Source organism: Pezoporus wallicus, unplaced genomic scaffold, assembly GCF_028554395.1.
Source record: "Pezoporus wallicus isolate ANWC-B61680 ecotype Strahan unplaced genomic scaffold, APGP_CSIRO_Pwel_v1 contig_593, whole genome shotgun sequence".
In the NCBI taxonomy this organism is placed as follows: Eukaryota; Metazoa; Chordata; class Aves; order Psittaciformes; family Psittacidae; genus Pezoporus; species Pezoporus wallicus.
The window spans coordinates 5,883,714-5,898,791 of record NW_026642342.1 but is presented as its reverse complement, the minus strand read 5'-3'; the positions used below and the strand labels follow the sequence as shown (position 1 = coordinate 5,898,791).

Genomic DNA, 15,078 nt, shown 5'->3' with positions numbered 1-15,078 from the left:
CCTAAGTAAGTCTTAATCTTACGTTTTTAAAAAGACTGTCCTGGATTCAGCTGTAACAGTTATTTTTTTTTTCTTCTAGTAGCTGGTGTTTTGGCTTTAGTCTTGAGAACTATGCTGACAACACACTGATGTTTCAGTTGTTGCTCAGTACTGCTTATCCTGATTGGCCTTTTTTAGTCTCTCATGCCCTACCAGTGAGGAAGGGCACAAGAAGCCAGGAGGAAAAAGAGATAGGACACCTGACCCAAACTAGGCAAAGGGGTATTCCATACCACAGCATGTCATACCCAGTATATAAACTGGGGAGAGTTGCCTGGAAGGGCCACATCGCTGCTCAGGTCAGGCTGGGTATTGGGCGGTGAGCAACTGTATTGTGCATCACTTGTGTTTATTGTTTTTGTTCTATCCCCTTTTAGCTTTATATTCTCTCCCCTTGTTATTTCCTTTATTATTATTATTAGTAGCATATTGTATTTTAGTTTTAAGCTGTTCTTATCATAACCTGAAGGTTTTACATTCTTTTGACTCTTCTCCCCACCCTATCTGTAGGAAAAGGAGAGAGGTGAGCAAACAGCCGTTTGGTACTTAGCTACCAGCTGGGTTTAAACCATGACAATATTAACCTGCGTTCCCTGTCACACTTTCCACTAATGATCTGCAAGTCAGAAATTTGAAATCCCAAATTATAGCACACAGACACAAACCATGCATGCAAAAAGATCATCTTCAAATACAACAGACATTTAAACATGCAATGACGATACACACAGCAAACCACCGAGTACTACAACGTTAAGTTTTCTAACAGTTATTTCACCTACTTGTCGATAGAGCCCACCATGTAGTAAACCATTGGAAACCAACAGATTGCATCCAGAAAATGCATATCTGGCCTAAGCAGCAGATGGGATTACAAAATGAAAGACAGTATCACAACTGCAGCATCTTTTCTAAAATATTTCAATAAACGGGTAGCTTTTTAAAAAATAACAAAAACTCAAAACAAACCTGAAACTTTGCAATTATAATATCACTTTAAATAGGAAATAGAATGCTTATATTAATAAATTCATCTTTTAAATCAGAAATTTTATGGCACAGCACAATTCTAAAAATAAGAATGAATGACTGTTTTCGAAGACACACTATCAAGTTACACTCCAATGTATGACTTAGGAGTATTTAAAATAAGCAGTGAGAATTTTCAGTTAAAATGTCAAGCAGAAACCCAGTCATCATGTGTATTTTGTGCCAACCACTCCGTTCAATCCAGTGAGACAATCTTAGATGAAACATTTTTAAAATGGACTGTGAAAACCAAGATACTGTATTTTATTGCATTGGTTTTTGAATCATAAATTTTACTGTTTTTCTTCTTGCATACCAAGAAACATCAGAAATTTTAAAACACGCGATGTGTAGATATCAGAGTAAACACACTGTAATAAATTGCCCTGACATATTGAGAAAGTAGGGATATAACAACAAGGCAAAGATATGTTAGTTGAAGGTGGCTGAATTCCTAAGGCCAATTAAGTAAATTACAAAATTCTAATTGTCTTGAATGGGGGTCTGAATCTTCTTCATGCATGCATGAAAAGCATGCTGGCTTTTCAGATAGCGTCTGTAGTCCCATTAATTAATTTCAGAGGAATTGCTGCAAATGCTGTGTAGAGAGATAAAATGCTAAGGATATTAGCTTAATCAGCAACCATAGCTTTTACTTTATGCTAATAAAAAGTAGGTTTAGCCATAAAATGTCACAACAGCACTGAAGGATGTAAACTCGGGCACTATGCTGGAAAACACAATAAGCACCAGAGGGCACTGTATACTCACATCTTCAATCTTAAAGTTGTGAATCAGAATTCCTTTAGCCTAGTTTAGGCTTTTACCAATTTGTGTAAATTCACTTTATGCCATAACAGGTACATAAGAAAGCTTCTGTTTTGCAAAGAGGTGTATAAAGCTTCATTAATGAGCTTTTTCAGGCCAAAGCGGAACTCTTCACAGCAGGCTTTTGTATAATAAAACACTTAAACTAGAACATACATATGCAAAGGGAAGTGTCAGCTTGGAACCAGAACCTGTAAGTCATTTATCTGTTGTCCTTTCTTTGAGTCATAGCTTGATCTAATTTCCTGTATATGGCTAACCTCTATTTTCATGTCTTCCAAATCGTGATTTTGAAGTACATGAGCAGTACCAAAGTGATGCAAAAAAAGTCTCCTTCATTGTCAGATCAGAGATGAATTGGTCTTGACTTGCCAGGGAAGAATTTATCTGAAATTTTAAACAGCTAATACAAGAAAGGCTAAAAATTCCAGCGATCTCCAGACAGATATAGTAGTAATGACAATATTGCAGGTTTCTTCCATGACTATATAATCATAGACCGAGTGGGTGTCCTACTGGATTAAAGAACTGTTTATCTTGCAGTCTAAAATCATTAAAAAGATATCTAAGTGGTCCAGGACACTAACTGTTTTCTGTTAAGCAGGTTAGTGTTGTCTGAAGTGCTGTGATGTATTTGAGAAACTGTTACACACCTTGCTTTTTACACTGTTTATTTTACAGTGTTTAGCAGTAGTATTCACATTTGGAGTATTTTTAAGAAATACTTAGCTGAAACATGGGCCATAGAATAAGGACATATAAATTCACAAAGGCCATGTGCAGTCAGTAAGAAGTCAATTTTGTATATGGCAGTAAACGTAGGGTATTATTTTCGTTACAAGTCTTTCTCAAAGATAAATACGCCTTAATGTTTTTATTTTAAGCTGGTCATGTTAAAAGTGATTTTTTTTATTGAAGTAATGGTAAAATGAGTTTAAATTGTGCCACAAAATAAAAAAATAATTAAAATCTACTTACGGGTTATCCAGGAGTAATACTATGGGATTTAGTTCCTTCTTTGGTCGGTAATAAGCTCTGAGTGGAACAATAAAGTTATATAAACCATTTCCAGCAGTTTCTGCTGCAACTATAATCAATTTATTTTTGAATCCATAGGCTTTGGCATCCTCGTAGTAGTTATGCTGGCATCCCTAAAATCAAAATAAGAAACAAGTTCAGTGGATAGTAATCACAGAATCATAGAATGGTTTGGGTTTGAAAGGACCTTAAGATCATCTAGTTCCAACCCCCCCTGCCATGGGCAGGGACTTCTCACACTAGACCATGTTGTCCAAATCTCTGTCCAAACTGGCCTTGAACACTGCCAGGGATGGATCATTTACTACTTATTTGGGCAACCTGTTCCAATGCCTCAGCACCTTCACATTAAAGAACTTCTTCCTTATATCTAATGTAAACTTCCCTGTTTAAGTTTAGACCCATTGCCCCTTGTCCTATCACTACAGTCCATGATGAAGAGTCCCTCTCTAGCATCCTTGTAGGCCTCCCTCAGATACTGGAAGGCAGCTATGAGTTATCTTCTCCTTCTCTTCTCCAGGCTGAAGAGAATAAAGAGATTTAGCTGCAACACTAAAGGGTTTTCCCATTAGAAACAGAAAATTTTATCAGATGACCTGATATGGGCCTGATCAGACATAAACAAATGATTAGCGATGAAAAGGATAAGACATTATAGCTTAGTAAATGCTGAACAAACCTCATCTCTAAGCAGAAAGCAGAATTTAAGTCTTCAGATGAAAGATAAAAATGAGAATGCAGTTTTATCCAATGAGAGAAACTCCTTTTACCTTATCTAGTCTGAGACAACAGAAGGGTACTTTTTCATGCAGAAGATGACAAAATGTGGGAGAACTTCCAATATACGGAGAGTAAGGAGGATAGCCTTTGGCATACCTATGAGAAGAGAACAAACATTTTTCAGTATAGCAAATCACCAAAACACAATCTACTATACACCTATTTCATGGAATGTTTTATGTATGCCTGAATTTTGCAGTTATCTGTAGACTCTGCAATCTGTAGAACCAAGTACATGAACTATCTTGAATAAGGATCAAAGGAATGTGTTTTGTAGCTTCAACCAATTCAATAATGTTGAGTGAAAGCTATCACAATTTTTGTGAACTAAAGGAATTTTGCTTGGGTTGTTCATTTGTTGTTTTTTTGTTTTTTTTTAATAGGTATTTTTGGAAATTCACTGACATATAGTGTGCTGTCCTAGTGTTTTGAGAGTATGTAATGCATTCAGCTCTGGGGTTTCCATCATAAGAAAGACATGGATGTGTTGGAGTGAGTCCAGAAGGAGAGCCACAAAGACAATCAGAGGGCTGGAGCACCTCTCCATAAAGGCGTGCTGTGAGAGCTGGGCTTGTTCAGTCTGGAGAAGAGAAGACTCCAGGGAGACCTTAGAGCAGCTTCCAGGGCCTAAAGGGGTCCTACAAGAAATCTGGAGAAAGACATTTTACAAAGGCATGTAGGGATGAGACAAGGGGTAGTTCCTTTAAATTGAAAGAGGGTAAGAGTAGATATGTATACTACATAGATACATAAACATAAATATGATATATATATACAAAATATGATATATATGATATCTTGCTTCTTTACAGTAAGGGTAGTAAGACACTGGAACAGGTTGCCTAGAGAAGTTGTGGCTGCCCTCATCCCTGTGTTCAAGGCAAGGCTGGATGGGGCTTTGAGCAACCTGGTCTAGTGGAAGGTGTCCCTGCTCCATGGCATGGAGGTTGGAATGAGATGAAGCACTCCACAGACAGATAGGAAAAGCCTCATGCTCACAGGCCCTTGTTCTCATGGGTGACTTCAACCACCCTGACATCTGTTGGAAGGACGGTACGGCCCGGCACAAGCAATCCAGGAGGTTCCTCGATTGTGGAGAAGACAACTTCCTTCTGCAAGTAATAGAGGAGCCGACAAGGAGAGGTGCCGTGCTTGACCTTGTGCTCACCAACAGGGAAGGGCTCGTTGGAAATGTGACGCTCCAGGGCAGCCTTGGATGCAGCGATCATGAGGTGCTCGAATTTGAGATCCTCAGGACAGTGAGAAGAGCGTGCAGCAAGCTCACTGAGCTGGACTTCAAAAGAGCAGACTTTGGCCTCTTCAGGAACCTGCTTCGGAAGGTTCCATGGGATACAGCCCTAGAGGGCAGGGGGGCCCAAGACTGTTGGTCGATATTCAAGGATCACCTGCTGCAAGCTCAGGAGTGTTGCATCCCAACCAGAAGGAAGTGCAGCAGGAGGGCCAGGAGACCTCCTTGGATGGATAAGGAGCTCCTGAGGAAAATTCAAATGAAAAAAGAGGCTTATAATAAGTGGAAGCAAGCACAGGCGGCCTGGGAAGAGTACAGGGATGTTGTCCGGGAAGCTAGGGACCAGGTTAGGAAAGCTAAGGCCCAGTTAGAATTAAACTTGGCTAGGGATGTTAAAGATAACAGGAAGGGATTCTACAGGTATGTAGCAAATAAAAACAGACTAGGGAGAATGTAGGCCCCCTCAGGAAGCTCTCAGGAGAAGTGGCTACACAGGATTTGGAGAAGGCTGAGGTTCTGAATGACTTCTTTGCCTCGGTCTTCACTGGCAAAGGCTCTGACCAAACCACCCAAGCCTTGGAAAGCAGATGCAGGGACTGTGAGAATGAAGGCCTTGGGCCCACTGTAGGAGAGGAACTGGTTTGAGACCATCTTAAAAATCTGAATGTGCACAAGTCCATGGGAAGTGATGAGATACATCCGCGGGTCCTGAAGGAGCTGGCAAATGAAGTTGCGAAGCTGCTGGCCATCATATTTGAGAAATCATGGCAGTCAGGTGAAGTTCCCGATGACTGGAAAAAGGGAAATATAACCCCCATTTTCAAGAAGGGGAAAATGGATGACCCAGGGAATTACAGACCAGTCAGTCTCACCTCTGTGCCTGGCAAAATCTTGGAGCAGATTCTCCTTGATGGCATGCTAAGGCACATGAAAAACAAGGTGCTTGGTGACAGCCAGCATGGCTTCACTAAGGGGAAATACTGCCTGACCAATCTGGTGGCCTTCTATGATGGGGCTACAGAACTGATGGACAGTGGTAGAGCAGTTGATGTCATCTACCTGGACTTGTGTAAAGCTTTCGACAATGTCCCACATGACATCCTTGTCTCTAAATTGGAGAGACATCAATTTGATGGATGGACCACTAGGTGGATAAAGAACTGGCTGGATGGCCGCACACAAAGAGTTGTGGTCAATGGTTCAATGTCCAGCTGGAGACCAGTAACGAGTGGTGTCCCTCAGGGATCGGTGTTGGGACCCGTCTTGTTTAACATCTTTGTTGCTGACATGGACAGTGGGATTGAGTGCACCCTCAGCAAGTTTGCCGATGACACCAAGCTGTGTGGTTTGGTTGATAACGCTGGAGGGAAGGAATGCCATCCAGAGGGACCTTGACACGCTTGTGAGGTGGGCTGATGCCAACCTCATGAAGTTTAACCATGCCAAGTGCAAGGTCCTACACCTGGGTCGGAGCAATCCCAGGCACAGCTACAGGTTGGGCAGAGAAGAGATTCAGAGCAGCCCTGTGGGGAAGGACTTGGGGGTGTTGGCTGATGAGAAAATGAACATGAGCCAGCTTCAGTGAGCTCTCACAGCCCAGAAAGCCAAGCGTATCCTGGGCTGCATCAAAAGGAGCGTGACCAGCAGGTCGAAGGAGGTGATCCTGGCCCTCTACTCTGCTCTTGTGAGACCTCACCTGGAGTATTGTGTGCAGTTCTGGTGTCCGCAACATAAAAAGGACATGGAACTGTTGGAACAAGTCCAGAGAAGGGCCACGAGGATGATCAGGGGACTGGGGCACCTCCCATATGAAGATAGGCTGAGAAAGTTGGGGCTGTTCAGCCTGGAGAAGAGAAGGCTGCGTGGAGACCTCATAGCAGCCTTCCAGTATCTGAAGGGGGCCTATAGGGATGCTGGGGAGGGACTCTTCATTAGGGACTGTACTGATAGGACAAGGGGTAACGGGTTAAAACTTAAACAGGGGAAGTTTAGATTGGATATAAGGAGGAAATTCTTTCCTGTTAGGCTGGTGAGGCACTGGAATAGGTTGCCCAGGGAGGTTGTGAATGCTCCATCCCTGGCAGTGTTCAAGACCAGGCTGGACGTGGCCTTGGGTGATACGGTTTAGCATAAGGTGTCCCTGCCCATGGCAGGGGGGGTTGGAACTAGATGATCTTAAGGTCCTTTCCAACCCTAATTATTGTATGATTCTATGATTCGATTCTATGATCTTGAAGGTCCCTTCTGACCCAAACAATTCAATGATTCGAAGTACCAGAAACTTCGAAGGAATTTAAAAAAGCAAAGCAAGAAAATGGAAATAATTCTGGTACTTTTTCTTTCTCAATTTTTCTTTCAAACACTTTTCAAGATTGACTGAAGTCATTACCTTCTTGTTTAAAAACATACCTTCAACATGGTTGGAATGAATTTTAAATGACAAATCCTGTTGCTGATAAGATGAAATTTGTAATTGGCCTTTTAAACCCCAGTATTTCTGACGGCAGATTTAAGATTACTGTTCTATTATGTTTCACTGGAGTTTTACGATTTTCCCTGGGGATTCTCATGCTTGCCACTGATGGGAAACTGTGCCAGGTGAGCCACTAGTTTAATTATCCATTGCAGTTTTAACATCCCTGTCAGTAATCCCAATAAACAATTACTTATCTGCATGGCAGTTACAGGATTGACTCTTCCACTTTTATCTGAGTAATGCATCATTACTTTCAGTAACATGTTAACAACCACTTTAAATTAGATGTAATAATTTGCCTCATACTCGGGTTTTTTGTCATTCCTACATTTTGAACTCAGACACCTAGCCTGAGGATTCAACAAGCCTTTTGAATGATCACTGCAATCTCAGGACAAAAGTACTTACCTGTTTACGAGCTAGTAGAATCCTGCTTTATAACTACAGCATGTAAGAAAAATGGTCATAAAAATTATTAAAAATTGCAATACACAACTAGATCTTTATAACTGAATATGGAATATCTCCAAACTGAGGAGGTATTCTGTTTTGGGGGTTTTTGAATTTCAAAATAGGCATAACAGCATTCTGCTAACAGGCAATAGCATTTTGTAAAAGGTAATAATTCCATAATTGGCCTTTATGGGTCTTGCTTGCTACAGCTGGACTGATCTGCATGTCAAAAAATCGATGCCATTTACATAGTATTGGCTTTTCAAATTGCATTGTTTAATTTATATTCAGTATACGTACTCTAAGCCTGCAGAGACTTCCTCATCTGATGGGGTAGTTTCATCTTCTGACTGGTCACTTAGCAAGTCACATGTCTGAAGTGAGGATGAGTCTGCAACCTCCAAAACAGGTGCTATACTGGGCCGTCTGCCCTCTCTGCCTCCCTCAGAAGGAAGAGCTAGCGTTGGTCCACTGGATGTTCTGCATCCTGTGTCTTGTAAATCAATAGCCACTGTCCCTGTAGTAGCATAGAAAGCATTTTCTCGATGTGGTTTTTCTACCATTGGTATATATTTTCTTGTTAGCTACCTTTTCAAAATCATACCATATATAACTAATCCATATTTATATGCATCAACAACCTGTATGAATTTATTGAGAAAAGCATTTTTTTTAATTAAAGCAGCTTATGAAAATTTATTACAAGCAACCAGTTGTGAATGACTAACAAATTACCCATGTAATTATTATTACTTTTTCATGCAAGTCTTAAGCAGTTTAATTTCAGTTTAATTGATTATCATCAATTTAAGTACAAGGGCAAATGTTTAATATTTTTTCTTTCTGCGCACTATTTTAATTACTTAAAATTTTGGGAACACACTATTAAAAGCTTTAAAATGCACTATTAATTGAATATGTCGTGGGTTTGGTTTTTTGTTTTCACTTACCCATGCTGGCTATTATACTGTGTACAGGTAATCTAGAAGTTCCATGATAAGACAATTTTGATTCAAGTTTTTTTCTATGTTTTTCTTGCTTCTTAAAAGCAGAATTCTCTTCTTTGGTGATATTTATGTAGAAGCATATATCTGTAGAACTCATGATATATCGAGGACCTGGATTCAGCAAAATGTTTTTGTTATCTTCCTTTCTAACCCCAATCAGACAGACTCCAAACCTTAATTAGAAAAGGAAAGGCATGGTTCATTTTGCATAGGTCATATATACCAGAATTTCCACTGTCAAAAATAAACCCCCAGTATACTTTTGCAGAATATCAACATTTGCAGATTTTTGGATGACAAATGTTTGAAAAATATTGTCTCCCAAACAGACCACTTCTGATCAAGCAGTATTTATGAACTCACGAATCCCTATGCATTTGAATCCAGAACTTTTAATGCTGTGACAGCTGATTTTTTTTTTTTTTTTTTTTTTACCTATCAGATGAATAGTCCCTTCTGGGAAAATATTAGTAGAAGAATTGATATATAATATTAAAAAGTATTCATCACGTTAAATGCTTCCGTTTTTCATATGTAATGGAAACAATATTTGGAATCCCTTTTTGCAATTCACTCCTAGGAAAGTATTTGGTTAGTGATAGAAAATAAGGTACTAAAGCAGAAAAAAAACTTTCACTTGAGTATGATAATAAAATCAGTGTTCAGTATTTGCTCGATGTCCATTTTGTTAAATATATACAAATATATACACAACTTGTGTTCAGTTTGTATGTCCACCTCACAGAACAGCACTGAATAAGTGATGCATGATCTGGAACCTAAAGAAGGTATGTTAGCACCTAATAGAAAAAATACGGTTTTGCTTTGAACAATTATCAGAATGTAGCACATACCACCTTTAAAATGAGCATTTCACATAAGATGAACGTGCCAGAAGGAAGTTGGATTTTCAGCTGACTCCTGAATACATTAAGTACGCTGACAGTCACACACCCTTTTGTAGATTGTTTTGGACATCAAAAGGGACTGGTGTTCTCATATAACCTTTCTAATGTGTGAATTTTCTTTTTCCTGGTTGCCAAGCTTATCCTGTATATCCTTTATATTTTTTTTCTCAGACTGAGCTGGCCTATACCAAACCAGCATGAGCTTTTACCTGACCAGCTATAACTTCCAGAAAAATATCAGCAAAATATATTAGTGGCCAGATACTTCAACCTAGAAACAGAGTAGTGTGTAATACTGCATCTTTGAATACGGAGCTATAATGCAGGCAAAACAAATAAGCATTTGTTTAGACTTTTAATTCTTGATAGGAAAATAAACATACTTTTTATGAGCATGGAAAGAAGCATATGTGAAGCTCTTCCCCTCATATTCAGCAAAAAATGTACTTTCTTCCAGGTTAATATGATGCACTTCATTACCAGAACATCTGCCATACATTTTCTGCCATTGTTCTGATGATTGCTGACTCTCCCTGAAATATATACAGACAAAGAGAATAATTTAAAACTTAATGTAAAATTATTATCAATCAGAACAGTAATTTATGGCAATAGAAACTACAAATATTTATTAGAAGGATCCCATAGGCTAATCTGAAAAGTATTTAAGATCAAAGCTTAGTAATGATGCATGCACAGAGATTATTTTAAGGAATTAGACATTTTCTAATAGGCATATAAGATTATGCACTTTAATATCACAAAAAATTATGGCTACATCCCTTAAAATTCATACCATCGCTTCAGATGTTTCATGGCAGATTGTGTAGTTCTTTTCAGAAGTAGGTAAAGAATCATTACAAATAGCTTAGTAGGAAAGACCCATTTGACTTATAGTCACTTTATCTGCAAGAAATATTTTTTTTCTACATTTGTTTCTTGATAATCTTCAATATTTACCCAATGGACATTTTTAGTTACTGTGCCTTATATGTTATGGCAAGTTATAAATACCTTCTTTTCTCAAGTGCAAGAAAACAAATTATAACTTTAACCATATTAAGCATATCATCCTTTATTGTATGATATTAAGCATATCATACTTTACTGTATGGACCGTTAGCGTTAATGTTCCAAACCTCACCTAACAGCAAGAGTTGCAGAGTTGAGGCTTCTACGAATTCTTAACTTTCATGTGCAAACAAGGTTCTGGCTGCATGAGTTTTAATGGATATAATGGATGCATATATATATATATATATATGCAGATAGTACATAAAAATCATACATGTGCTGCATTTTGCCACTTGGAGCTAGTGTCTCAAGATATTGGAACATGCTTCTTTGTGCTCGTTTATACTTTTTTAATATCTTAGCACAGTTCCTGTTTTTCTTCAGTTTACCATTCTTCTCAACCCTCAATGTAGAAACATTTTGTTTCAAGATTGAACCAAGAAAACCAATTTTATTGCAACAGTATTAACAAACAGTGCTCTAGGTGCAGAATAAGAGAGCTAGAAATGTAATTACAGGAGAAAAATTTTCCATATTTCACTTTTCCCTCTAAAATAAAATGTTCACCTGTTTAAAGTCTGCTTGGTTCCAGTTAGTTGTCTAAAAGCTTCCCATGGAGCTGTTCTGTAAAGACCACATTAAGTTTCAAGTCAGAAAGGCTATTTTCTTCCAATAATTTGTATCACAATACAAACCCTAAGGAAGTTCTATTACTTGATTAGATAATTAGATAACATTTACAGATCAGAAATAAGATTATAATTAAGATTCAAGGTAGAATTTTTGTGTCTTACAGATGAAAAGCTGAGGAGACAATGGGATTATTTACACCTAGTTTCTTTAATCTGAAAAATAGCATTAAAGACCAAAGTCACCTCATATAAACAGCAGCAAACTTCCCCAGTTTTAATAGCAAGTTGATCTGGCCGAAGTTCCTTAGAAAATGAACATTTTTGTCCAGTTTCTCCAACAGTGATGCTAGAAGATAAGTGCTTTTTAATGTACGTACATATGTTTCTTTTCACTTACTGTTTGTTGTATTACCATTCAAATTAGGATAATAGGGAATAATATTTTTCCCTGTGTTTTGCGGCTATGTATTACCTCCAAGGTCCAGTGATTTCCCAGCATACTGATCTTCATGAATATCAGAAATGAGCTGGCACTGTTAACAATGTCAAGACTGTTTCTTAATAAATACGGGAAATAGATTCCCTGCCGAGTAGGTGGCACTTCATTTGTAAAAGTGCAACAAACAGCTGGGACAATGATTTACCAATGAACTGTCAATAAAGGTTTTAATTCTATTAAAATGAATGTCACAAGGTCTATCCTTTTATATAAGGAAGTCAAATACTGACAGGGATTTAAAACTCAATACCTACATAAAATTTAATATAGGTGCTGGTAATAACCAGGATAAAGGATAATTAAATAGGTAAATATGTAAAGGAAAGCAGTTCACTGTTAACGTTGGAAGTCTACTTAACAAATTTCACCATTATTTAGACATATTTTAGTATTTTGTTTGGATATAAATGCATGTATAGTTAAAATTTTTATTTGTAGCTTAGTTAATCCATTTTCACTTTTTTCTTATACTTAGCCAAACTCAAATGTTCATCTGACATATTTGTATGCATAAAGGTAATTTAACCTAATTTAACAAGTAGCAGTTATTTACCTATTGTTCAACATTAGAATTTATCTAGAAAATAATTATAACCCCCCGCCCCCCGATTTATAAATTAGTCAAATCCAAAGCAGTTTGATGGCTGCAGTACAGTGACAACCTGTAGATGCTCAGAACAGATGCCTATTTTGAAACCAAATTTCCCCCCGAAAACAATGAAGTGCTGAGCCATTTTTTTTTCTACCAACACAGTTCAAACACTCTAGAGTCAGTGCAAATCTCAGGAGATGCTTATGAAGAAAATCAGTTTAAAAGAATTTTTTTTTCTCTAAAAATTAGTGTATACTCAATCAGAAAGTTTGAAAGTAAATTTCTGGATTTGAAAATAATTTTAAGTATAATACTTCTGAATATCAGATATATACCTTTATCTAGGTATGAATTTATTTTAGTTATCAAGTGTTTAAATCAATTATGGTATTGCACATAAAAAGTATGAGTAAAAGTAAAATAAATGTAAGAAAATTGGGACATTGAAGTGGTAATTCTGGAAAGAAATTATTTTCACATATTTAAATATTTTACAATTTTTCAATTGTGTGACTTTTTTTTTAATTTTTTTTTTTGTCCTTTGCATTTAGAATATTACATTCAAGAACCAAATACTCATTAAAAATCAATGGTTGAATGTCTACGTGTTACAGATCATCCAAACTTAAGTCTTCATAGACATAAAACTTCTAGATTAAAGATGGACTACCTAACAGTTCTAAGTAAAAAGTAAGCTCAAGTACTTTAGTTAATGTTTTCAGTACCACAGTAGTGTGTTTTTAATAGGATCAGAGCAGTCTAGGAAAAAAAAACAGCTTTGTCCTCATTTCCTAATTTTGAATGCTTGACTTGGTGACATTTATCATACAATGAACAGATTTATGCAGTTGTACAAAACTTAGTGAAAAATTAAAATCACAGTTCAGGTAGGATTTTGAGAACATCTTCCAGCATTTTCAAGTTATTTTAAAAAGATATACAGAATAAAAGGGGAAGAAAAATCCTATCAGTTTCAATATTATATACCTTTTTAAGTATGTACATTTTTAGCTGTTAAGAATACTACCCTTCTTCAAAGTATATATAATATGAAAGAACTAAAAAAGGCTCTGTGTTCTGTCAGAGAATGAAAGCTAGAGAGATGAAGGATGTATTTCATTCTTTTACAAGTTTTTGGTTTGGGTTTTTTGGTTGGTTGGTTGGTATCTTAATAGTAGTATATACTTACTGTCCTCTAGACGTATGAACCAGAAGTGTGATTAATGTTGAGGTAGCTGGGCATATACAATTTAGAGCTAGCATAGCATATTTGAATTCCTCTTCACACACAACATGATCTATAGAAGAAAAAAGAAAAGACATAAATTGTTTTAAAAAAATACTTCCCATTGAATATAATTATCACTTCCTTTCCTTGTCTAGGAAAATGGTGAAAATGGGGACAATCAAAGTATGCCTCCATATCTTCATCTTCCACTTGAACCTGGAGAGCAGCTGTGCATGATTTGCCCCATCTATGCTATCACTGAGATTGCATGAGCAGAGTTAATTTTGCAACCAGTTTATGCTTTCTGTAATGCAGCTACAAATGGAGAGGATGCAATGGCTCTGTGAGTCCCACTATTTTGCTGCACTATATGTGAAAGCCAGGCAGCATAGTCCATATTTTATCTTTTCCAACTTCTGCAGTCTTGCATATCTGGTATAGAGACATCCAGCATTGTACAGATATAATTTTGTGTTCACACAATAGCATACCTACTATACTGCAGTGCAGGACTGCTGATCAATCAGGCTGTACTGACTTGCAGACTGGTATTTGTCAGCAGCTCTGGGATTTTGCATTGCACTTCAGTATGTGATGTAGATTCAACTAATATCCTGCCAGGAACTGCTGACAGCTGCTCTCTCCTTGAAAAGTAGGCAAGTAGGATGGTGGTTTTTCCTTTTACAACTTTGCATTTTTTTCACCCCAGTCCTCGTCTGGCTTTTGTAATCACAACACTGTGCTTTGTTCTTGAGAGTCCTTACAAGAAAGTATGTCTGCAACATTAGTACTTGCTGTGAAGGAATAGTACTACAGAGATACTATCTTTTTCTGTCTTTTAATGGAACTTAGTGGGGTGAAGTAAGAAGAGAAAGCAATAGAAGCATTATATGTAGTTCTTTATATTGGCTTGTATTTAAAGCTGCCAAATTTTCTGCACATGCTTTCAGTATTGTATGAATTATTATTCAACTTGTTAGTGTTTAAAATTCAGGTCACAGTTAAATGCTCTCCAGTGCTGGTGACAGCATGAAAAGGAAATAGAAAGCACTCTTTAATGCCATTCATGTATACCTGCAACAGTATAAAAATGGGTACAAGGGAAAAGTCTTCACTGACTTCTTGTCAGTGTAGAAACTTAGTCATGAGGATTTTCTAAGGTCATGAAGGCAGTTATTGCATGACAAGTAATTTTTTTTTTCTTCTCAATTTAGTGTTTCATTCTGTCTATGTTACTTTCAATGACAGAGAACTTGCTTCTGATGAGAAAGAATACAATTAGTATAGCTGATGATCAAGACATCAG

General features: G+C 37.3%; 1 protein-coding gene across 7 annotated transcripts in view; it reads right to left on the bottom strand.

Moving 5' to 3' along the window:
* Window positions 1-15,078, bottom strand: part of KCNT2 (potassium sodium-activated channel subfamily T member 2) — a 132,215-nt gene that overhangs the window by 23,323 nt on the left and 93,814 nt on the right. For 3 of the 7 annotated variants that reach the window (XM_057429290.1, XM_057429291.1, XM_057429292.1), the window contains exons 15-22: window positions 13,734-13,842; window positions 11,389-11,445; window positions 10,191-10,340; window positions 8,843-9,072; window positions 8,193-8,409; window positions 3,705-3,810; window positions 2,875-3,047; window positions 822-893 (exon numbers count right to left, since the gene is read on the bottom strand). In XM_057429290.1, the coding sequence (XP_057285273.1) occupies window positions 822-893; window positions 2,875-3,047; window positions 3,705-3,810; window positions 8,193-8,409; window positions 8,843-9,072; window positions 10,191-10,340; window positions 11,389-11,445; window positions 13,734-13,842 (1,114 nt within the window). The remainder of the gene's footprint in view (window positions 1-821; window positions 894-2,874; window positions 3,048-3,704; window positions 3,811-8,192; window positions 8,410-8,842; window positions 9,073-10,190; window positions 10,341-11,388; window positions 11,446-13,733; window positions 13,843-15,078) is intronic. The other 4 variants (XM_057429293.1, XM_057429295.1, XM_057429294.1 and 1 more) reach the window with 3 other exon arrangements.